Here is a 25,760-nt window from a genome sequence, read left to right on the forward strand (position 1 = left end):
ATCTTAATCCTCTCAGGGAGTGTGAATTCCAAATGTGGCTACCTAAATGGAATGGACAACTCCATTTAAAATCTATATCCCCTGTGTGACAGATTAGGTCATGTCTTCCACAGGGGGTGTATGGATTTCAACTGGAATAGCACAATTCAATGCCTTATTGGGCAAAAAAAAATTGTTTGCTTGCCCTCCACTGACAGACCCAAATTTGGCCAAAATCCAGGTCGGCCCTTTAAAAAAAATTTTTTTTTTTTTTAGTTTTTAGTTTTTAGTTTATTATTTTAATGGGTTTTTATTACTTTTCCTGTGTCTAAATTTCATTTCAAAGCTAAATTTGGCCAACAACATTTTTCTTACAAAGAAAATCATTAACTGTAAACTCATTATAACATTAAACTATCCATTCATGCATCAATGTTTCCAATAAACTTGGCGTCTTATGCCTGTAAGTATGCAGTCGTTCTGATTGATTCTATCTATCTATTGAATGTATCTTTCCACATGACCAATATTCATTGCCTACAGACCTATACAGTAGCGAATTATTAAAAAAAACTTGCTGACCCACCCCAAAAATCCCACAGGATGGCAAGCAAACATTTTTTTTCTTGGCCTTATAGTTATACCAATTAGGCCTATATCTTAACAAAAGTTATGCAGGGCTGTCAACTTTCTGTCAACTTTTCGGAATTGATTGAGTGAGATATTGTCAAACAGCGGCATACCGGGATGGAAATATTGTTTGCCGACTTAAAATGGTTAATTGTTTTCCCCTAATGTTTTTTGCCAGGGTGATCAAGAGTCTAAAAAGTGGTATGGAAGGTATAAAAAATGTTGTCCTTGGCATCAGGGCGTGAGTGCCCAAATGCATGAAAATGATGAAAATGTTGACAGCCCTGGTTATGCAGTGAGCATGAAGTAAATTTAACACAAAATGTCCACCTTTACATTTTTATAACTAACGGTAACAAGATCAGTTGACACTCATTATTAATTCCTGCGTGCATGTACCAGCTTGTTGTACATATACCCCATTGACCCTTTGCACAGATCTGCTATCTTGCTACCAAAACAAAGTTCTCTGTGCAAACACATGAGCAAAAATGCACCAGTCTATGCTCTCTTTAGCCCGACATAATCAATGACAGAATTAAAAAGAGTAGTTTGAATCTGCCATCATCAGTCAATCACACTCGAGCATGGTTTGCTTGCAAGCGTTGTGATGATTTTGTTTCTGAAAGCGATGGTAAACCAGCTTGCCTTATGAATAAATTTGCACCTTCAAATATACAAACGATCTCAAAAGTTAGGTCTTCTTAATAGTTTTCTGTTCAGCATCAGATGAATCAACTTTATGTGCTACTAACCAAACAAGGTTTGTGGGCAATTTGATTGACAGTGACATCAGCCGCAAACTAACCAAACAAGGTTTGTGGGCAAGTTGATTGACAGTGACATCAGGCGCAAACTAGTCTTTCTAATTCTGTCTTGGATTATAGTGGCCATTCCTTCATCATGCTTTGTATTCTTCCACCGTGGATCAAAGTTAACGTCTCTTTCCCTGTAACCTCGATTTACAACATAAATGGCCCAGTACTCGGGTCCTTTGGCCAATCTCTAGGCCATTCTAATAGACGCACATCCTTAGCCAAACTAACCACACCATGCCAGTTGAGCCATTACCTTGGATCAAAGCTAACATCTCCTTCCCCATAACCTCGATACAACATAAATGGTCCAGTACTCATGTCCTTTGGCCAATCTATAGGCCATTCTAAGAGACGCACATGTTATGACCAAACTAACTGGTCACACCATGCCAGTAGTGCGATTACCTTGGATCAAAGCTAACATCTCCTTCCCCATAACCTCCATACAACATAAATGGTCCAGCACTCATGTCCTTTGGCCAATCTCTAGGCAATTCCAAGAGACATGCATCTTTGACCAAACTAACTGGTCAACCATGCCAGCAGAGCAATTACCTTGGATCAAAGCTAACATCTCTTTCCCCATAACCTCGATATAACATAAATGGGCCAGCACTCATATCCTTTGGCCAATCTCTAGGCCATTCTAAGAGACGCACATCCTTGACCAAACTAACCACATCATGCCAGTAGAGCGATTACCTTGGATCAAAGCTAACATCTCTTTCCCCATAACCTCGATATAACATAAATGGGCCAGCACTCATATCCTTTGGCCAATCTCTAGGCCATTCTAAGAGACGCACATCTTTGACCAAACTAACCACATCATGCCAGTAGAGCGATTACCTTGGATCAAAGCTAACATCTCTTTCCCCATAACCTCGATACAACATAAATGGTCCAGCACTCATGTCCTTTGGCCAATCTCTAGGCCATTCTAAGAGACGCACATCTTTGACCAAACTAACCACACCATGCCAGTATAGCGATAGTGGCATATTGCCTTCTTCGGTCCATGTATTAGTGCTTGGATCGTAGCATTCAACAACATCCCATGAGCGGTCTTTCAAGTTATCACCACCAATGATATAGATTTTACCTGTGAAATAAATGAGGAAAGAATTATTATCATGGGTGTGACAGTGATGAGAATTTTAATCAAAATCTACTGTGATAAAATTGCTAATACATTTGAAATTTGTGTGGGAAAAATTATGGTTTGAACCGGACTCTGATACCTGGTGAATTTCTAAAATAAATACTTTTCATCTATTGTCACAAGTTTCCGATTGAAATTTTGAAGTGGAATTCAATGCCTAAAATATGTTCATCAAATAATTTTTTTCCTTCCTTCAATCCTATTTAATTTTCACTCTGTTACCCGAACAAAATAGGTCCAGCCCCATGAAAATACTTTTCTTTCATGATACCTGAGAGCATGATCAAATTTTCATGATATCCCATGACCACATTTTTCAAATGAACAATTTTAACTGTGTGTCTAAGATAAATTGAATACATAATAGTCTCGGTTGCTAGAGGCCCTGGTTAAATTCCCAGTGGATGCAAATATTCACAAAAAATATTATCCACTCGCTCCATCACTGCATGGGGCAGATGGAGTGGTTTAAAAATATCTCACAGCCAGTTCCCATTTGGTAACCCCTGGCTATCTGTACACCCTACCCTGGGCATCATGGGAGAATAGTGTCTGACATTGAATTCACCCAAGTTAAATATAAAAATACAAAATTACTACACAACACCTTGTCAAAATATATACATGCTCACTACAGAGTGACTTTTAAGCTAAATTTTGCAAGTGGTTATCTTTTATATTTAGAGAGTAAAGGATAGGAATTTTTGTTTTTTCCATCATTCACAGATGATAGGCAGGTGGCAATGGGCTATTGCAGCTGATATCCACACACCCCTATGGAAGACATAACCGTAATCTTCCACACACGGATTGTGGACTTCAAATTGGGTTACCTGAATGGATGACCCCATTTGAAACACTCCCTGTATAGAAAATAAAACTGTCACTTGCCTTCCATTACAGTGATTCCTGTACACATATGTATGCAGTTTAAAGGTGCCACTTGCAATGTCTTGTCTGCAGCTGGGTCGTATACATGAACATCTTTGGTTCGACCCCCAACAAGATAGATCAGATCGTTGAGCAAGACACTTAGACATCCTGCAGAGAAAATCACATTGATATAAATTAGGTTTGTAATAAGGTTTGACCTGGATAGTTATGTTAGCAATATACATGAAAACATGCAGCAGTACTTGAACTACAGAAATCAAATTCATGAAGTGTATTCGCTGTAGAAGTAGTGATGTAAGAGATTCAACACAGCGATGTGTCTACACAACCTTATGGTTCCCCCGCCCAGCACTACAAGCAGGCTGCACTCATCACTTGAGTATGAGTATAAGCAAAGATTATCATACAAATTTCTACAGAATTATGATCCAGATCTTTATCCTTGTTCTTTAATAATTTAGGAACAGTTGTTATGATGTCTAGTGCAGGGCAATGCATCCAATTATGTTTGTGAATACTGTAGACACACATCGCTATAATAATTAATCCTGTTAAATCACTTCTTCTATGGCGAATGAAATAGTGAGGCAGATGCAGTAGATGACAAAAAACCTCACCACAATGCAAAAAAGGTCCTAAGATGGAAAAATCAACCTAAGATAAATCCCCTACTACTCCTTTGTCATGTTTGTCTGTTACTTACCCCTAGGAAACTAAAGAATTGAAGTTAGAAACATCTTAGGACACCTTCACATAATAATGGAACCACTTCACTCCCACGAAACTCACTTGAAACGAAATGGCCATTTTAAGGTTAAACAAAGTGTTGAAGGGCTTTACCTCCAGAAAAAATATATTATTACCTTATACGTAAGAAAATATGTCTACTTATCATGTGAAATAAAAAAATCCGGAAAAATTGTGTGAAAATGTGTTTTTAGCCTATTTTTTAGCTGTTATCAAGCACTATTATTCGATTTGTTTACAAGCGCCAAGCAACTGTCGTCTGGGAGAGTGATTGACATCTTTATTATTAGAGAAGAATGGAATCTGTATAGTTCATGAATATTCATGTAGTATTTACACAACCTGTATCCCAGCCATTTTTGCCTAGTTATCGTAATCGTTCATATAAGACGCCCATATGATCCATGGTGTTAAACTGATATTCAACAACTTTATATCTCTCGATCTTTGCGATCCGAAATATTGAATTTCAACTTTAGGCACATCTCTAGCAAGATAATAAATACCTGTCACAAATAGAGGTCTTGAAATGTTACTTGCACCGTTAAAAATGTGAATAGAGAACAAATCGGGTTCAAACATGCTTCAAAAATATGAAGGTAATTGTCAACGCCTACTACCAGAATAGCCGGAAGAGGGCAGACTTCATAAGGGAGTGTTCATATATTTTAGTGGGGGACAAATAATTTGGAACTTATTTCGGGAAATTTCCTGGGTTTTTGGTTTTGTTTTTTTTTTTATCTTCCTGTTCTGGTGTTTCGGTTGGCACATTTTCGGGGCATTTTCATGCACTTCACAGGAGTTTTTCGTGGTTTCTCTGTAGCTGCCGTGTGTACTTTTCCCCACGTACAGGGTATAAATCCGGGTATAAATAAATAAATGAATAATAACATATAAAAAAAGAATCTGGAACTTCAACGTCAAAAAACAAGACAAATTGTACCCTGCTAAAAATATCAACACATATCCTCTCTGAGAATAAAAATAATAAGACTCCAACCTCACCTGCAAAAAAATATTTTTTCGGGGGATAATTTGGGATAAGTTCGGGCCTATTTTATTGCGACAATTTTCAAAATCTATAAGGTGAAATGTGTCGTTGGGATGTGCGGCAGATTTGGGGTGCATTTTCAGCCATTTAGTTTAGACTCTGTTGTATTTTTAGCCATGATTTTATTGACCCTCAGTGTCATGAAAATTAGGTTCAAGAAGGGTATTTTCAATAATTTTCTCGAAAAAGTAAAAATTTGCGAAAACTTTCAGTCCAAAAGTTGATACAATTTTGGGTCTGCTTTCTTCAAATTTGGTTTAAAATCGTACCGTAGTTTTTCGGAGTCACAGCCTCACATCCTTACCCAAACCAGCTTGAGAAGGTTCCCCGGTGTGTGCAAATTTGTAATTTATAGGCCTACACTCGTTATTTAAGCCTAAAATCAAAGTGTTAATACCATTAACACTGCCATGGCCCGCTTTTGTCGTGATGACTGGCTTCCAAAATGTAGGCCTATTTTAAATTATAAATCTGGTCCCGCTAGAGGTGTGTTTTTACCATGGAGGTCTCTCCCTCGGGTTCGCGGATGTGCCACAGTTTTGGGGTAGGCCTACCTTTTCAACGACTATGATGGGTGGGTTTACAGCGAGGACCAACTTTTGGGCGCATTTTGGCAAAAGTGCCCTTAAAAAAGCGTCAAATTAGGCCAAATTTGGATGACTTTGATCCCCGCGGTACAAATGTTTTGAAGAGACCCGCCCGAGGTGTTTTTATTTTAAAAAATGGTCGGGCCTGCTAAAAAACCTCCCGGAATCAAGCATGGGTAGGCCTACCAAAATGCCTTGAGACCCCCACCCAGCGCCGGGACCTACATGACATGATATTCTCCATGAGTCCACCAGAAAATATAAAAATACAACATTTTGATAGGCCTACTATATTTGTCTGTATAAAGAGCTAGGCGTGCAGGATTTGCCGACTCAATGTTCATTTTGAACCATTAATATTTGAGCCACGGCGCCGGGAATGTGAAAAGGGGTGGGGGGGTGGGGGGGGGAGCAACAAATTATTCAGGACGATCGTGAGATTTTACTCATTTTCCAGCTTTTTGCTTGAGATTTATTACCTAGGCGTGAGATTATACTACCTTGGCGTGAGACCGTGAGAAAGTGACCCAATGCGTGAGACTCACGGCCAATGCGTGAGAGTTGACAGCCCTGCTTGTAGGCCTACAGCGTGTGTCTACCGTGATGACAGTAGCGTAGCTGCCGGGGGGGGGGGCAATTGCAAAAATTGCCTATTTGGGCCCCCGCCCCCCAGTGCAAGGAAAAAAAGAGGAAAGGGGGGGAAAGAGGAAAAAAGAGGAGAGGGTGAGAGGAGGGGCAGAGAGATGGGGAATCCAAACGATATGCAATACAGCTCAATAGGCCTACCATATCACGATTATGATAAGCCTGGCAAAATTGTCTATTTGGGCCCCCGCCCCAGTGGGAAATTTGGTGGATTTGGGCCCCGCCCATAGGGCCTACAGTCTTGCCCTCCTGGAAAAAAATCAGCTACGCCGCTGCGTGATGATGTTCATTCATAAATTTCCCATTTCCACTGACAACAACAGACCAGCACATGCAGCCAGCAGTAGCTAATCCCGAGCTAATCAGAGACATATGTGCTTTCTCTTTCAACAGAAAATAATGTGACCATGTGAAAAGTATGATAATGGAAAATATTTATAATGAACACTCCCTTATTTAGCCACACCTTTCTCGTGTTGCCTGGTATATCAGCAAAATCCTACACTATCGCCTTCCCTTGGTAAAATCCCTGATAAAAACTTCGTGATATTGAAATTGAATTTCAGCGCCAGAACTTCCGTCATTCTAGCATCATGGATGGATATGCAGTGGCGCCCGCTAGGGGGGGGGCAGTATTTCCCCAATATTTTTTCTTTCTCATCCAGTTTTAGGCAAAATCCCCACAATTATGTAATTTTCCACTTTTTATGCGGCAATTTCAAGTGCAATAAGTGCCCCGTCTCAAATTCACTTCCCCGGCCCCATGCCCGAAAAAATTCTGGTTCCGCCACTACGGATATGGCCATAGCTAGGCGCCCCGTTGCCCTTGGTTATGCTGGACGTGTGAGAAATTTAGAGCTTGTTCAATTCCGCCAATTTTAGAAATTTTAAAGGTAGGCCTAAGTGTAGGCATGTATATAGCCTATAGAAAAACGGATCACAGTCAAATAAAATATAAAAATCGTAGGCCCAATAATTTTACTAATGGCATTTATTGAGCTGCTCACTTCTTGAAAATCCTATGGTTTAATATTGATTATATAATTGAGCTCCTTGTCAAGCTCCTCAGTAGGCCTACACATAGGAGAGTGACTAACTGAGCTCCCGCTATTTTCAGAAATGAAGGCCTGGCCTATTAAATGAATAATTAGGATTGAGGCAGCCTTTTGTTTCATTTTATAGAACTTTTTTAATCCCCCAAAATTAGTGGGTTTTTTTAATGGGGAGTAGGCTTTTAAAACGAAATTCAAATTTGGCAATATTTTCCATTGCTTAATGAATTGATCTGCGTGAAAATGCCTAAACATGTGGCCAGAGCGGGATGACTGGTATAAAAATCTTAACTTGTGAGAAAGGACGTAGGCCTATGGGGTTGTATGAGGCTGTGGATCACGAAATGCCCCTTTAATGTGTGCTAGGTAAAGTCATTCTTCCTTTCGACCTGCCAAAATTTAATTTTATTCCCTCCCCGGCCCGGCTTGCCAAAAATTGCTTTCTCGAAAGGCTGTGCAATCAGTACCGGTATTAGCCTACTAATTATAAGCCAAAATTTCCAAGCGACTCGCTAAAAATCGCTTGCCTCCCGTCTCGCCAGCCGAAAATCGCTTGTCCGCACCCCCTGGACTGCCAAATTTTGTGGCCCCCTCCCCTTGGCCTGCCAAAAATGCCCCATCCCTTTGCATATAGCCTATATATAGGCATATGCCAATTTTTTGGGATCCCCAATTTCCATACCTTTCCATACCCATACCCATACCTTAAATGGATTTCTAAATATCTACCTGTTGCAAGCGCAGCATTGGCGCTGGATTTTAAGCTAGAAAATACCTAAATATTTTAAAATCCAAACTCGGCAACACCACTTGCCCTCGGCAACACCACTTGGCAAATACAGCCCGTCGTAACAATGTCGTAAACAACGTGTTTTAAAAAGAAATGAGAGTGTCACTTCTGTCCAAAAAATTTCGAATTTTGGCCTTGAGCAGCGACAATCAGAGGTAAGAAAAACACAGTATGAAGCAGCTTAAAATATAGAATCACTATATCAATTTAGAAGTGTGTACTACAAAGCAAAAGCCGAAACGAGGTAAAATGGTTCGAAAAAAAAATTGATTTCGCTGTATCTTTTTATCGCGAAACTAGACAATTTGGCAGCAGCGATTCGGAAAAATAGCAAATATCTCAATTTTCTGCTATCGAAATGAAAATTTAAATAGCACCTGCATGCAGAAGAGGGTTTATAGAAATAATGTAGGTCAGAATTTTGTCTATGAAATCTTGCACGGAATTATTATTACTGGTTACAAAAGCGACATACAAGTGGAGGCCATTTTACTTCAAATTCGCCAACATTTTAAGCTTACATAAAAAATCGAGACAACCAATATCAAGAATGAATATGCACATTCTTTTATTGACTTGTTTGTAATGTCGTCGAAGTTCCCAACAAAATCGCCACTTCCAATGAGAAATTATGGCCGTGTTCCCAAAAATCTTGATGCTCGGATATTGAAAAAAATTGAAATGTTTGAAAAGTACATTTTATTTTGAGCCACGTGGAAAATTCAAGCATAATAATGACCCTTACACTTTCAGCTTTTAGACGTAGGTTGCGTTTTCTCTCTCCGATATTTATTTCCAGAAATAGATAAGTTTAAAGGGAGCTACGTGCATCCCATTTTGCTTCTGAAAATGGCAAAATTGTGTATAACCTTAAAAGTGAAGTGATGCCTTTGTTAGGTAAAGTCCTTCCTAAGTAAAACTTCTTAAGAAGTACTGTTATTTTTACTTCTTTAGTGACCTATTAAAGTAAGGCAAAAAGGGTTGAAGAGATAATTCCCCATTTTAGTCTGGGATTTACCTTAGGTTGATTTTTATATCTTAGGACCTTTAGAGTTCATAATGATATAGTCAGCTTCAATCAGAGTAATGTCTTGTTGTTCATACACCCTGTCCTGGGCATCATGAGGAGAAAAGTCTGTACACTGAATGAAACACTTGATCACATTATGATCTAATGAATTAATAAGAAACTGATATATACCTTTGGTTTGTATCTGTAATGTTTTAATCACAGACCATGATTCACTCTTCAAATCATAACACTGCATCCACTCATAAATACTATCATCCTCTTTCAATCCACCAATCACATAAAGCTTCTCATTCCATGCTGTGGCTGTTGGAAATGCAACAGGCTCTATCATTGGTTCTTTGGTTGTCCATTCCTTCTTATCTGGATCAAAGACCTCCATATGGTTTAGTTTATGAGTGCCATCAAATCCACCTACTATGTATAATTTCCCTTTCATAACAGCTGAGGCATGTTTGTATCTACAGATGGTAGAAAAAGAACAACAACAATAAGCAAATAAGGGGATTTGCAATATCTACAAGTCCAGGGGGCCACAATTCCAAACGGTGAACAAAAAATTGCTTTCCCCACCCCCTCGGTCTGCAAAAATCTCCCCCCCACTTATATTTGCCAACTTTATGGGATTCCAGTTTGTAACTGAATTTGAAAATGTGCATATTTATTAAGTGTTTCCGTATATACTTTCCTAAACCTTTTTACTTTATTTAGATAGTGCCGCATTAATGATTGCCAAAAACTGCTTAAAAGTGCACCATTTCAGCTTGCCAAAAATCCCCCTGGCTTTAAAACCTCCCCAGGGCTCGTAATTATTGCACAGCCCATTATAGGTTTTCAAATGACCTACAGTATGTTTCAAATGTAAAATATAAATACAGAGTAAGCATAGCAGGGTTTTTTATGCTCTTATGATATTAATTGTGCACATTTGCTTTTCATCTCACTTCTGTATTCATCTTTGCTCTAAAGTCAATCCTGTCGCTTAATGGAAGACATTTCTTCTAATTACACATCACTTAACGGGTAAGCAGTAATGGATCTTAGGCATAAAATACAAAATTAGCAACACAAAAAAAAATGTCAGTAAAAAAACACATGTTCTGAGTCCATCAATCATGTCAATGTAGCTATGCAAACTTAGTGCTGATGAAACAGGGAAGGTTATTTTCAAAGGAGAGAGCCGTCGCCATGGGCCATTCACTCGGTCGGACATCTGGGAACATTGTCCCCTTCGTCCCCTTTGCACAAGCGCGTGCATAGCAACCAGCTCAAGAAAGGGGAACTGCACATGCGCACACTGGTTTTACAAGGCTATTTCCCTTAGTGACGTCAGCCCGACCAAGAGAATGTATACTAAAACCATTGGTCACTCCATTACAACTGGTGAAGCCCAAAATAACTGACTTTCACCCATCATGGTTTAGCAATGGTATCTGGGAATCACATGAGAGGTTTGAATAGAGACAGTGCCAGATACATGTACCACCTACATTGTACAGCTCACTACTGAGACATTGAACACTGTCTGACAAGGGTCTAGCACCTCCTCTGTATCCCCCTGGATTCATGACCGGGTTCACCCAGCAAAAACTACATGTTGTACAATGCAATTGCTTTGCTTATCATAATACCATTCCACAGGTCCATCTCTTCTCATCCTCCCCCCCCTTTTCTTTCTGTGTATCGTACCTCCACATAATCCCAATAGCACCTTCACCATCAGTAATTAGCACCCCACTCCAATCCACCTATAACAATATGCTAGATGCATTGCTTTGCTTACCTTGCACACTGCAGACTATTCTCGCCATCCCATGTATCTTTCTGCATATAGTACCTCCACACACTTGCAATAGCACCACCACCAACAGACCCTTCATATCCGCCAGTCACATAAATGTCATTAGCCAAAGATGCAACATCGTACATGACAGCACTATTAAGGCTATATGGCATCACTGCTAGCTTGGACCAGTGCATGAAACCTTCCTTTGGATCACAGCAGTATGTGAGCAAACTGAAAGTCAAATCAGCGTTGATTTTAGTGAGAAAATTGATACAGAAGAGCATAATTTTTTGGATATTTAAATTTGCGTTTGAATATGCAATGTTGTACAGGGGTTACTGATCACATACCACACCCAGCTGATTTAATTTTACCTATCTTGAGCTCACTTGAACACACATTTGTTACCATGTGTGTTGCTGCTAATGAACGTATAGTCGTACCTAGTTGGCCCCCGATGGACACAAATTAGTGGAAAGACAGAGAGTAATAGGAAACTTCTTACTCATCTTGTTTCATACAGAAATGAGTCTTGTCAGTATTTATCCACTTCCAACCTTGAATAACATGTAATTTAGAGTCTATAACTTCTTCATTTCTTTCAATTTTTGAAAAAAATCAAATGTGATTGCACCCAAAAAAACGCAATTGCGACCGTGAATACCACGATTGTGTGTTCTTCCGGTGCTTAACCATAGCCTTACATGTACCTACAGGCTGGAAGAAAGAGATTGGATCCAAAGAAAACTGACGCAGGATTGCCCACATGTGCAACACTATTGTAAATCTTCCATATACTGTTACATGTGGAGGCTAAAATAATGTACCTTTGTTTACTGTATTTATCAACAGGAGCCCAATATCAAACTATAAGTTGCTTGAACATTACAAGTTTGCACGCGTAGCACTTAACATGCTTAATATGCTTTATCAGCATCACATACTACTCCCACAATGCAAACGAGCATGCACTTCAAATCAAAGTTTACCACACACATAGCGAAATAATCCAGAAGTACATTATTTTGTCCTCGCTGACTCCCGCCCTGACTGACACCCATACATGGGTGAGTCAGGACATGTTGGTTCTAATATCTTTGGTCTGGAATCGTGAAGTCCAGATTCTTTGATTACATACCTACTTCTATGCACAGTTCTATCCGCCTGCACCCCTCCTAGAACTACCAACATATTGGCAAGATTTGTAGATTTCCTTGGTTTAATCCACTCCCTCGGCTTCACCTCCACATCCCTTAAACAGTTCCTAGCGAGCTTCACCACTTCCATGCATTCTTGACATGATTGAACAGTAGGTTCTCTTTGAATATCCAGCAACTTGTCAAAAGGACAGTACACAAGACGGACAAGCTTTAGAAGTTCTGGAAATTTGGCTTTACGATTAATAAGATCAAAATTTAACCACCTCTGCAGCATGTCGTACAATGCTTTCTCGGAAGCTATCTGTAGATTGTCATGGCTTACATACATTTTTATGTCATCCGCGTTGCACTGTAAAAAGCCATCAGTTCTGGAGACATCGGCAAAGTTTCTTAAAACAAATCTGAGAGCAGCGTGAGTGAGTTCAGGGCACCCTCGCTCCTCTGCAAATTTATGGATTTCCACACAGTTGTCCACATGTAGTTGACGTTTGAGAAAGTCGGTACAGGCGTGGACTAAACATTTGAGTAGAAAGAAATCTGATGCTATTAGGAGATCTTGCACATTGTCTGTTGTGATTTGAATGTGTGAAGTATAGAGGTAGTCTATCACGCAGCCAAGCATTACTGGGTCTACTTCCTGTTGAATAGAGATATAACAAGAAAAATTTTGCATTAAAATATGAAAGAGTACAAACTTGAGTATGATCCCACTTACACTTTTACAATACAAATGTATTGCAATTTTAATTCAATTCAGTGCTAGTGTCACTATGAAAGACTTAGGAGCAGATATTCTATTTATTTTAGGATCTCTGGTCGAACTAAATAAGAATATTTTGTGCTATCAAACTGCATCTTTTCTGCAATTACTTGTGGGTTTCTCGTGTGTGGCATTGGCTGAATTAAAATTCGAAGTTGTCATCCACGTCAAATTTCCCTGAAGACCATTTCATTTTACTGAATACTGATGTTATTTTCATTAGTGAAGGAATTATAAGAAAGTCACCCTTAAACAGGATTTGACCTGGAACCCGGGCCTGGAACCTTCAGGCAGTGGCATAGCTACATGTAGGGGTTGTGGTGCCCAGGGCTAAGGATACATAATGACGCCTCCCCCAAATCTTAAAATAATTGCATGCAGAGTGCTCGAAAATTTGCACAAATGGGGCCTACCACTAAAATTTGGTTATAGTGAAGTTGAATATCGGTCAAAAATTAATTCCTGTTGAAATGTGTGTGAAGAGCACAAAAATTTTGACTTTCAACCTTTAGAGGGCACGCAGAATCGATGCTGAATAAGTCAATTTGACCCTCCCCCATGGGCACATGCCCCCCAGTTTTGAAGACGTCCAAGCAATATGTGTATTATTATCTATTCCAACTCCAGTGACACCTCATGCAAATTTTTCTGGGTAGGATTAGGTCAATGTTCACGGGAAGGGTAAGGAAACTAGCACTAGACTGGTTTTAATGATTTTAAAAGTTTAAAAAAAATAAAAGTAAATGTAGATATTTATATATAGCGCTTTATGCAGTAAACAGCCTCAAAGCGCTTTACATTTATTCCATCGTCATTAGAATATGTCGGAACCACGTTTGCAGGGTTCATCAGTACAACGACTGTGACTACCCCTAACAGCTTCCCATCATACCTGGGTGGGGTAAGGCAAACGAGGCAAAGCGCTTTGTCCAAGGGCGCAACACGGTGGTGGGACGGGGACTCAAACCCACGCACGTCGAGCAAGCTCTCAGATTATGAGTCCAAGGCCGTAACTACTGAGCCACCTTGTATTCATAATTCAAATAAAATGCTCATACCTATTTCAATTCATCCAAAAGTCCAGTGAAATTAATGAGGCGTTACTGGAGCTGGAATAGATAATATATAGTACCTTCATAAAATCTTACTTTTAAAGTTACGCTGTGTAACTCATTCTCTTGTAAACTACCTGTGAACATAGCTTTAAAGTAAGGGCTCCCAGCAGCCAACACCGTCTTGTGACAGGCGAAGTCTCTACCCCCAGCTGTCAGGACTACATCAGTCAACTCGTCACTGAGTCGCATCTCGTTAAAAGCTGACAATATGTTGCTTGGAAGGTTGTAGTTTTGAAAGTCGCAGTTGTCGCGTGGCTCTTGCGGATCCCCCAGTTCCCCCCATTCTCCCCAAAGTGTTACACCAGATTCTGTAAGATAAACAAAAACAATTTATTGCACACCATACCATATTTGATTTATTATGCCATAGCCATGTTAATTGTGCATGTTCATCACGCTCATCAACAATTGGAAATTCCAGTTGAAATCTATATACCCACTATGGAAGACATAACCTTAATCTCCCACACAGGGGGTGTAGATTTCAAATAGATTCACCCATTCAGGTAACCCCCATTACCAGAAATTCACACCCCCTGGATTTCAAATGGAACAGCCCATGGATACAATGGCATACAACTGCCCTGCACGCTGTGGGTGTTTCAAAATGAAGTATGGTTACATTGTGGAAAAAGTGCAGGGTTCCTGGCCGACCCCTGACCCCAAATATTTTGAGGCCTCTTACATTACATTTTTTCATATTCTAGACACTAAGAAACTAGCATAAGGTAGACTTTGAAAGACCTGTGTAGACTGCAATCTTTTAAAGCAATAATGTGTGATTTGCATAAAGAATAGATTCCTATTTAAATGTTAGTTTTCACTGATCACTTAAATTCACTTTTAATTTTAGGCCAAGCAAATGAAGAAAATTGCTCTTTCATTCCAGGGCCTACAATAAGTGGGTCATTCCATGTAACACCTGACCTCCTTCAAATTTGTTCTAATCTGGTATATAGGGTGATTTTGGCTGCACAATCAGACTTACGGTTCTCCTGCAATGACCTGCCTATTAGGCATTTTTTGCAAAAAATTTTATGGCAAAAATGGAGGAGTGGCTGATTTTTCAATGACTATCTCTGTAACCGTATGGCCAAATGAGCTGAAATTGGTGTCATTAGAAATTTGACCTTGAATTTGACCTTTGAATTTTGCGAGGCCCAAAACAAAACCCGACAATTTCACACAAAGAACTCAAAAAAGATGGTGCAAAGTTATTATTGTCATTCGTTACCGTCGTATCTGATATTTTGAACAAATCAAAATGGCATTTTATGTTATTTTATGTCATAAAACACTGTTAAATATAACCAGTTTTAATTATTGTTATTACCTACCCTACAAAAAAATCGACCAAGTGAATTCACGCCAACAAGAAGAGCTTCCAATTGCAGAGCGCGGAGGCATCAGCGTGGCGTGTGCATAAAGTGTATGCACGGACGCACACCCTTAAGGGGGTACTACACCACTGGCCAATTTTATGCCTATTTTTGCATTGTTCTCAAAAATTATAGCACATTGGTGACAAGTAAGATATGTATATTAGGCTAATGAAAGTTGACTCCCAGTTTCCCGTTACCCGACTCCGGTCAGAAAAAAATGCCGATCAAATATTTCATTATTTTCCATTATTTCATTATTTCACATTTTTCAAGTTTTTAAGAAAAAAGGGATAGTTTTAATGTCATCTTTCACGTCCGACACGTATTTTAAGCACTTTTACGCCGACCCTGACCGGCCCGAATAGTCTTTGCAAACGCTGGGTTAAACTACGTGGTAAAATGGCGATATCGTAGGGCGCATTTACTGGAGACTAGGAATTCCCTGCATCTAAGTTTCTCCTACCACTAAATGGATAGACCGAACACAAAGAGAGGCAGCCAAGTTCATGGGAACCAGCGTATGAACAAATATGAAAACATTTCTACCGTGCATTATGTAGTGCGCTATATATAGACAACATCAAAATAAATAAAATAAACAAAATTTGAAGTCAAATTTATTCTGCTTTTCTTACAAATATTTATGTATTTAATAAAATAAACTTATAAATAAAATGATTTATTTGTCAATTTCTTGCATGGTTGTTTTATTATTAACACGTGCACCCTGTGATGATTTTTACCAGCAACCTCCAGTTTGTGCAAGTAGACAAACTAATTTCCGTATAAATATTGCTTCCAAAGATGTGCTAGTGGAGAGTAAGTTTGGTTTGTAAAAAGTAGTGTGCAATAGAACACACAGACACCGTGTATTTATATGGAAAAGTGGTTCTCCAAAGACTATCATGGACTTCTGGTGCTTTCATATGTTGCACAACCTATAGGTTAATTTGAAGATTCCAAAGAAGATGTGCTTAATTAAAATTTGTTTTGAAGTGAAGCATGGTCATTACTAACTATACTTTATTATTTTATTTGGGCCTCAAAACATAGCATTCCGTAATTAACTTTGCACCGATAACGAAAGTTTGAAAATAATGAATAATGAATAATGAAACAGTCACCTACCCAGTCATGAAAAACTATGTAACGGGAAACTGGGGATCAACTTTCATTAGCCTTATAGGGGCAAGGACTACAACTAGGCCTACTGCACTAAAAATTCAGCATCTCAAGGCAAGTAGTTATTGATTTATTGATCAAATATTGGTTTTCCCTCATTTTTGACTCCACAACTGTTGTCTATGCTGAAATAAAATTTCCAGTGCAGTAGTTGTAGACCTTGCCCCTATATAATATACCTTACTTGTCACTGTACGCTATAATTTTTGAGAAAAATGGAAAAAGAGGCACAGAATTGGGCAGGGGTGTAGTACCCCTTAAGTCATTATAAGCATCAGGACTCAGGAGTCATTGTGAGATATTAATGACCTCACAATTAGTGCGCGGTCAGGTAATCAATTTCTTTTGACTGGTCCCAGCACGTCGAGCTGGTTGCTATGTGCGCGCTTGTGCAAAGGGGACGAAGGGGACAATGTTCCCGGATGTCCGACTGACATGACCGAGTGAATTGTAGTTGAAAAAATACCCTAAATGTTGACACTTTACCTGAACATGCTGAAAAGCACCCTTTTTTCTAAAAACGTCGATGACGCCACAAGGCCAGATATAGACAATTTTTCGCCATTTTTGGGGACGAGCATGCATACCACTTTGGAATGCGAGTGACCCCCGGGGATCACAGGCTTCGCGTATATTAATGAGGTTATGAATTAATATTCATATAATTAAATTCGGACTGTGTCGCAGAACTTTAATTTGTCTTTCTGCATACGTGATTAGAATTATTTTGTCAGAGGATGGCTGTGTGGAACTAGACTGCGGAACTCAGTCTCCAATGATATAGTCATTTATCTATTGGCCGTTTATGACTATAATTTGGAACCTAACATTGAGAGTGAGACAAGAAATTATATTAGGTATGCCAGGTGAATTCAAATTTGCCATCAAACTGCATCATTTTATATATCAAATTAAAGACCTTGAGTAAAGAAAACCTTTTTGTCATAGCACTTTCCGTAGCAAAGTTACATCTTGTCTAAGATTGACTTTCATCAAACAGATTCAGCTAACAAAACAGCATTTCGGTGGTGTTTCTAGATCTTAGTCTCAATGATGATAGCAGCTTTTCTATGTGGAACTGCTATCAAAATCCCTCTATAATTCCATGTGCGAGTGTCTCATCACCATAAAAAATCATATAGGCCTATTTGGGTCAAGTGAAGTAGACAACATAACATATTTATGTAGGTTTCCTTAACCTACCTGTTCTTTTAAATTTCTATGTAATGTATTGTGTTCTAGGCGAAGTTGGCTGACTATAGAAAAATTACTTAATTCGTGTACAACGTGGCTGTGCGTAGTAAGCTGTTGTACGCAGATAACCTCGCAATATGGACGCATAGAGTAGCGCTGTACGTGCGTGTATTAGCATGATTAGTCGCGGAGTAACAAGCGTAGTTGAATGTTCCACGATGTACACAAATTTAATAATTTTTCTATAGCAAATGTGTTAATTAAGGTTTGCCTGGCATACCTAGACTTGCCAACTCCTACATGTATATACGCTGTGCCTATGTATTAAGGACTGGCTTATGCCTTTTGGATGTCAATGGGAAATACACACTTAACGATTTGCGCAGGTCAGAAATTTGAAAAAAATCTTTAAAATTTCATCAATGTATATAAAAATGGTACCATACCAACTTTATTGTGCTTGCTAATTTAAAGGGACCATTGAAAGAAAATATGATTTAGTATCAAAATAAAGCCCATAAAATATAGAATCAATATCTAAAACAATTGAAGAACTACCTATTTTAGAAATAAAATTACAATGAAAACAACATACTCGATTTACCCCCTTCCGACGCTACATCGCGCGTCATTTATCAAAAGTAGAAAATTGGGCGCTTTCCTGATGACGTCATTGTGGTTACTGCGTTTTGTGTTGCGTTGACATTTTGCCGGGATAATTTGACAACAGCGATCGCGATCTAAATATCAGATGCAATAATCATGGTAATACAACCACTTATATTTATTTAAAGGTCAAGTAAAAACAAAATTCCATTTGATTGTCCACATGTTATCAAAAAGAGTGGAGGGCCTTTTTATTTAATTTATTGGTTATTTTTACAATGCAAATGGATCATTTAAGCCTATGTAGGCCTATTATTCCCGGACATTATTACTAGTTGTGTAATTTGTAGAGGAGGATGATAGGATGAGGCTCTTGTTATTTGATGGTTCTCTGAGAGGATGATTAAAACAAAGCCTCTAAATTGAAATGCTTATTAGACAGAAGCAAATCTAAACTATTGACAATATTATAAACTTTTGAAGTTTTCCCTAATAATAAAGAAAAAAGCATTAAACATTTCAGACTCCCTCAATTGCAATGCCATGCGAAAGGAAGCGGGCGAGGACGATCAATTGGTTTTTTTTCATCAAGCATATGCAGCTTCCTATTTTACTTATTCATAAATTCAACCCCGGTCAACATGACCATGATTCCGATGACTTTATGTAGACCCTACATGGCATATATATAAAACCATAAAACTAATTATGAGTAGGCATATGCCTAGGCCTATGATATAGTGACGATGTTGAGGGGAATATCGCCAAGATTTGTCGCAACACATAAATTGCAGATGATGTGCTGGCGCGAGCATCACCCATGGGTATTATTATTATAGGCCTAGGCCTATGTTTTTTTTCCGTAGGACCTACCTTAAAAATATTCAAGAAATGATTATTTTTTCCAAACCTGACAATTGGTATAAAAAAGCTTTTTCTTCCATAAGTTAACTTTCAAAAGTGCTTATTTTCATACCCCAAACAATGCAAAGTAGGCCTAAGCCCTTTTATTTTGCAAATTTATTCCCCTATAGGCCTATCATGTGTTATACGGGAGACTTGCCAATATTATTTGAGCCGTTGGCACTGGGGCAGTAGCTGAACGGCAGATGAAGAAGTTGGTTCAGAAGAACATATGACATGCAAGCTGTTCTTGAAATAAATTACGAGGAGCGCATATAAACATACATAGGCCTTCAAAAAGCCTATATCTATATGCTGGCCCATTCCATGTCAACTCCAGGGATGTGCACCGCAGCACCTCTTCAATTTTTGTCATTTTCTGTGTGGTGGTAGATATTGATGAGAAAGTAAAATCCTGAAAATTTGAGCTTCATACTCCATTTAGTTTTCCGTGGCATCAATTTGAAATTTAGGGGCAAAATAAAAAATGTGTACAACTCTAGGAGAAGGCAAACGATAATGTTTGGAGGTCCATAAATGTATAAAGGGAACCCTTTAAAACTGTGAAAACATATGTATCCTGGGGTACTTTTTGGTGTCAAATTCAAATCTGCTATCAGAAAACTTGTTACTCCTTTACTTTAAAAGATATAGGGCCCTCAAAATGCAACTTCGTCCAACCAGGACCAACTTTGGGGGTCAGAACTCCAAAAGTAAAAAAAAATTTTAAAATCAATTTTTTTTGCCAGTCAGAGCCCTTTGGTAGGACATTACTCTTATCAATATTGAGGGCATATTAGAATACATTTAGCTGAGATATTACCCATGCAAAAACTTTTTTAGCAGATTTGAATTCTAAAACCAATGTCAGACAATTTGCCCCACCATCAACTTTTCAGGTATGTTGAAATATGTTCTTGGACAACATTTATGAGACCTATTAACTTCGCCTTGATGGCTTCAACACATTAGTAAGGTTTGACTTCTCCATAAATTTCAAATTGATGCCACGGAAAATCAAAAATGTAAATGGAGTATGAAGCTCAAATTTTCAGGATTTTACTTTTCTCATCAATATCTACCACCACACAGAAAAAAGAAAAAATTGAAGAGGTGCTGTGCACATCCCTGGAGTTGACATGGAAATGGGCCTGCTACAAACATCAAATGGGAAATATTATAGGCCTACACTTATTTTAATCCATGGATGGTTAGGACCGGGTAGGCCTAGGCTATGCGAAATTGATGTCAGTCATTTCTAAAAACGAAATATCCAGCCAGGCGCTGTATTTTACAAGATTTACCCAATCAACATAAGCTTTGTAACTGTAGGCCTACCTTTGATAAAACGCTCGGACACTTTGCACTTTCAAGTATCAGTGGGAGTTGAGATTGGATTAGGCCTACAAGCATTTCTATAACGTAAACTAAAGGCTGACAGTAAATATTGTTCATATGATTGTTAATTGGAGTGGCCTTTATATGTTCCTCTCGTGGTTCTTTATCTTCAAATTTGTTTCTCATTTTTCATAGGCTTTTAAAAATAAATAAAAATAAATTTCGGCTTTTATATAATAACGCCTTTTCCCAGATCTCGGAGGGTACAAAGCGCTGTAATTTCGCTGCCATGGTACTTATCACAATCAGATCGCATCATCTAGGCTGGATGCTGCCGAACCTGTCGCAAATCTAGCCGCACTTGGATTGTAACATCCACCAATTATCTTTTCAGCTCCTCAAATTTCATTGGGTGAAGGAAGCTTTTGATAACCAAACAACTAATCACCGATTTTTGGAGAAGCAGGAGGAAACTGGAGATCCCGAAGAAAACCTGCGGGATCGAGATAAACCAAGTTCACATGAGTCTTTGGACCGCGCGCCGGGCTTGAAGTTGAACCCGGGACCTCAGTAGTGGTGCAAGGCGAGGAAACAACCGCGCCAACTCGCTCTCCCGAAGCTTCCCGAGCCTGACTTTTGTTTTGAACCTGGTCCCATAAGTGTGTCTCTACACGGAGCGACCGTTTAGAAACAAGCAACACACTTTTAGATTTTTCAATTATTTTAGACTTTGGAATGATTTATGAATTTTTCATACATAGGCCTATAAATAAGTTTATTAGAGAACAAGGACCACTTCCAAGTCTTTTGTGGTAGGGCCTACTCTAGGGGTTTATCCTCAGAATCGCACATTTGAAAAAAAAAAGTGCGACATCGATTCCTCGAGCAGTTGGAAAAAACCGAAAACTGCAGACAATGCTGATTTTACACTGAAAAAAACACCTCCTCCCTCATCAATTCATGAAAATCCTCTGGGCGAGAACCAAAATATTAATTTTATACGGCCTAACCTAGGCCGCACGCCCGGGAGGTAGGCTAATTAGGCCTAAATATATTAAGTCGCATGTCATGGGCTAACCCGAAACATCATTGCCTTCTCTTTCCTATCCTCACCAGATATTTCAGAGGAAATATAAGTAAAGAGTTGCTATATCAGAATGCCTCAGTCAAAACAAATGATACTCTCTTAATATCTTGCAAATGCCGAGCAGCTAGCACTGACAGCTTTGACTTTGTCAATATGAAGGCCTAGGCCTAACTTACTTATGTTTCCCCGTTGTTGGCCAATTTTGTAGGCCTAGCTAGAATTTATATATAGGCCTATCATAGTAAGTGTAGCTTTGTAATTTATATTATAATATCCTTTTAATATACTTGTTAGGCCTAAAAGGCACATAAAAGTTCATTGCTGTAAACACGTTCATGCGTTGGTTTAGGACCAAGTCTGAACTATGCAGTGTTGCCATGCAGCGGAAAGGATAACCACTTTGACGTCACAGGGGTTGCCACGTGTCTCTGCACATATGAATTGGGCGGAACGACGCGACATTGGGCGCTTTATCTTTATTCGCTGATTTGGGGGGTAAAATAAAGGAAAATTGCGTTTATCATTTTAGAAATGGATTCTATATTAGCTTTACTTTGATACCAAATATGTTTTTCTTTCAATGGTCCCTTTAAGACTCGGTTGAAACAAAATTAGGGATCAAATGCATTTTAGGCAAAATTATCGTCAACATTCTGCCGAATTCTGCACCCTTTCGAAGGGTTCAGAATTCGAATCGGGAATAAAAATATCTGATCTTTGCGATCAAAAACACAAAATTGCAACTTTAAACATAATATAAAATTCAACGTCAACTTCTCAAAATATTGTTGGAGAAATATGCTCACTTATTAACATTGGGAAAGTACGCAATGCAATCCAAAACGCGTACGCGTGGGAAACTGAAAGTGCATAATCCCCACATAAAGTTAATTTTTCATTACTTCCGTGGTCCAGGTACGCGCTGGTGAATTGAGATCGCGTAGAAGTGACAAGGTCACCTACTATGCGCCGCGCCGACGACCAATGGGTGAACCGGCTTGTTGTCAAGTGCATTGATCAGCCAATCAGCTAGTCCGAGGTGCTCTGACGATAACACTCCGATCGCCAGGCAATCTACGTTAGTAGGCCAGTGGGACAACGAAACCGCTACGTGAACGAGCTACCAATCAGCGTGATTGTTTATTTCTTCTGTGTGTATGCTCGTCTCACGCTTGGTGCACAACTTCGGACCACAGAAGTAATAAAAATTAACTTTAGGCATACCTAAAGAAATGAACATGTGAGAAAGATGGAAAATGTTATTGTACATGTTGTAAATCTGCATCTGCTGACACAGTCACCATGGTCACACTCCTTGTTGCTGGTGGAGTAATCCGAGCCACCACCATCACCAAATTCATGTACCCAATATATGACATGCGACCCAGTACAGTATTCTGATGATTCACTGTAAAAGTAGATTAGAATTTTAATTCTGTCACATTTGTTTTTAAACTAAGAATTAATTATTTTACATACCGGTGCATTCGAGTAAGCTTACCTTCGGCTGCTGCCATGTTGACCTCAATATGACCTGATGATCGGCTCCCGATCAACTCGGCCCCACAAATTCGGTCCTACACAAAGATGATCCTACCACTGTAACCACAAGCGGCTTGGGGACGCAGGGGTAATCAAATATTCAAAGAAGATGATTTTGTTTTCATTATTATCATAAATTTTTATTTCATTTCAATTTTTTTTTATTCTATGCTCACGCGTAATCAATCTCGGTCAACTCGGTCAACTCGGTCAATTTCGCACAGTGTAGGCCCTACTCTAAAATCACACTATTCATTTTTCTGAATAGAATCCCTACTCCTTTGTTTTTGATCCTGTAAATAATTTCGTTTTAAAGAGATTTATTGTTCATTTTGATTAGGTATATTATCACTTTGAACCGACAATCTTATCAAAATGAATAGTTTCCGTTTAATTTTAACAAGTAACTATTTAAATTGAAAAGATCTCGAACTCATTATTTGACAAGCCTATCCATTTTAATTTGAAAAGGTTCTATTATATCCCCCAAATTATTCAAAATTCTTGAGTTTTTTGTCATGTTGATGAGAATATCCGATTCATTTTGTAGAGAAATATATCGAAGAGAAATCTATTATATCCCCATCCGAATAGTTTCCCTTGTCAAACTTGACACAAATTTATATTCAAAAATGATTAGATCGTTTTAAGAATGTAGTCTCGGCTTAATATAATAGGGGTAGGTTAAACAGCCTTTAAAGAAGGTGATGTTTCAAATTTCTTTGGGACGTAAAACGGCCGGCCATTTAAGAAAATTAATTATTGTTCGCCTATTACACTGATGCCAGTACTCAGGTCTTTGTGAAGGGATGCTATTCTGATAAGGTTCATCTGGCTTGGTGTCCCCCAGGGATCGGTAATTGACCCGATATTGTTCGCCTATTACACTGATGCCATCGGTGACATGTGGTCACGGCCTCCAATATCACCTCTAGCGGCCGATGATGTCCAGCTGATTATCACCTTCAATCCCCCCGGGGGGGGGCACTCCAACTTTGGAGGTGACGCGTATGTAGGGCTGTTAAGACCCCCTTTTTCAGCATCGCTGTCACCCAAAGACCCCATATTTTTTTACGAACACATGCTCTGTCACCCGAAAAAACCCTATTTTTCCATTTGATCTGTCACCGAAAGACCCTTAGAGGTGGTGCAATAATTATGTGTACTCCTGGGGGTGAATTCTCAAAATGGTCTGCCAAAAAACGCTGGCCCCCCCCCCTTTCGACGTGCCAAAAACCTTTGCCCCCCCTTTTGACGTGCCAAAAAATCTTTGCCCCCCCCTTACACATGCAAGATTTGGGGAACCCGAATTTAAAACCTTAAATTGTCTTATCATATAATGCGAGCGCAGCGAGCAGGAACTTGCATATTTGAATGTGTTCCTAACGTTTTCCTATGCCTTTTTGGGGCGTAATGTAGAAACGGTACCCAAAATATCTGTGCCAAAATTGCTTGCCCCCCCCTTTCGACCTGCCAAAAATCGCTTGACCCCCTTTTGACCTGCCAAAAATCGTTACCCCCTATAATTCACCCCCGGGGTATACATAATTATTGCACCACCCCTACACAAGTTCAATTTGAGCAGCAACTTTGATTTATCACTGATTTTGTTACTTATTTTGAAAAAGCAATGAAATTTGAAGCCATTTTGAACTAGAAATTCGATTTTCGAGGTTTTTGTGGCGCTGTTTCGCCTCTCACTCAAAAATTTCAATTAAAAAAGGTCATGTTCTCACCCAATGACCCCATATTTTATACATTTTAGTGCGAAAGTGCCAGCCCTACACCTATATCCATTTCATATTGAAGTGCCCCCCCGGGCTTCAATCCAGCCATCCCGGGTGATGCATGCAGCTTGTACATTGTTCAAACTTTCCAACTGCATTCGTGAGCTACAAGCTTGGCTCACCAGTAACAAGCTTAAGCTAAATATGACCAAGACTGCGTTTCAATGTTAATGAATTTATGTTTTAACGTTAATAATGGATTTATGTTAATGGATTCATGTTGAAAACACTTTCATCAGATTTATGTTGAAAACAATTATGTTGAAAACACTTTCATCAGATCAGAGTTGTCATATTTTGTGGCCTTTTGAACCTTCAAATGACGCTCATTCCATCCTTGAACTCTAAGGACCATTTAATTTCGATGCTGTTGAATATCAACGACTTCATTAGGCCTACCATTTACAGCAACTGTACATTGTTAAATTTCTTTTGAGTTTTCACCACCGTCAGAAGAAATTTCCATAATGGCCGTTGCTTACTGCCAGGCCATGGTGGCAATACCTGTGAATTTAAGGAGGTGGGCTCTACAG

At 39.0% G+C, this 25,760-nt stretch overlaps 1 protein-coding gene across 2 annotated transcripts; it reads right to left on the minus strand.

Annotated features, from left to right (window-relative positions):
* Window positions 1-551: 551 nt before the first annotated feature.
* LOC140166261 (kelch-like protein 21) lies at window positions 552-23,435 on the minus strand. Of its 2 annotated transcripts, XM_072189668.1 has the most exons (7): window positions 23,400-23,435; window positions 14,240-14,514; window positions 12,310-12,968; window positions 11,169-11,402; window positions 9,557-9,846; window positions 3,481-3,630; window positions 552-2,529 (listed from the first exon to the last, which is right to left on the minus strand). In XM_072189668.1, the coding sequence occupies exons 1-7, from the start codon at window positions 23,413-23,415 to the stop codon at window positions 2,273-2,275; spliced, it is 1,881 nt and encodes a 626-aa protein (XP_072045769.1). In that variant the 5' UTR covers window positions 23,416-23,435; the 3' UTR covers window positions 552-2,272. The 2 variants fall into 2 exon arrangements, with proteins under 2 accessions (XP_072045769.1, XP_072045770.1); XM_072189669.1 differs by lacking the exon at window positions 23,400-23,435 and having other exon boundaries at window positions 14,281-14,396.
* Between the last annotated feature and the right edge of the window lie 2,325 nt (window positions 23,436-25,760).

This window comes from Amphiura filiformis, chromosome 12 (genome assembly GCF_039555335.1).
Source record: "Amphiura filiformis chromosome 12, Afil_fr2py, whole genome shotgun sequence".
NCBI classification, from domain to species: domain Eukaryota; kingdom Metazoa; phylum Echinodermata; class Ophiuroidea; order Amphilepidida; family Amphiuridae; genus Amphiura; species Amphiura filiformis.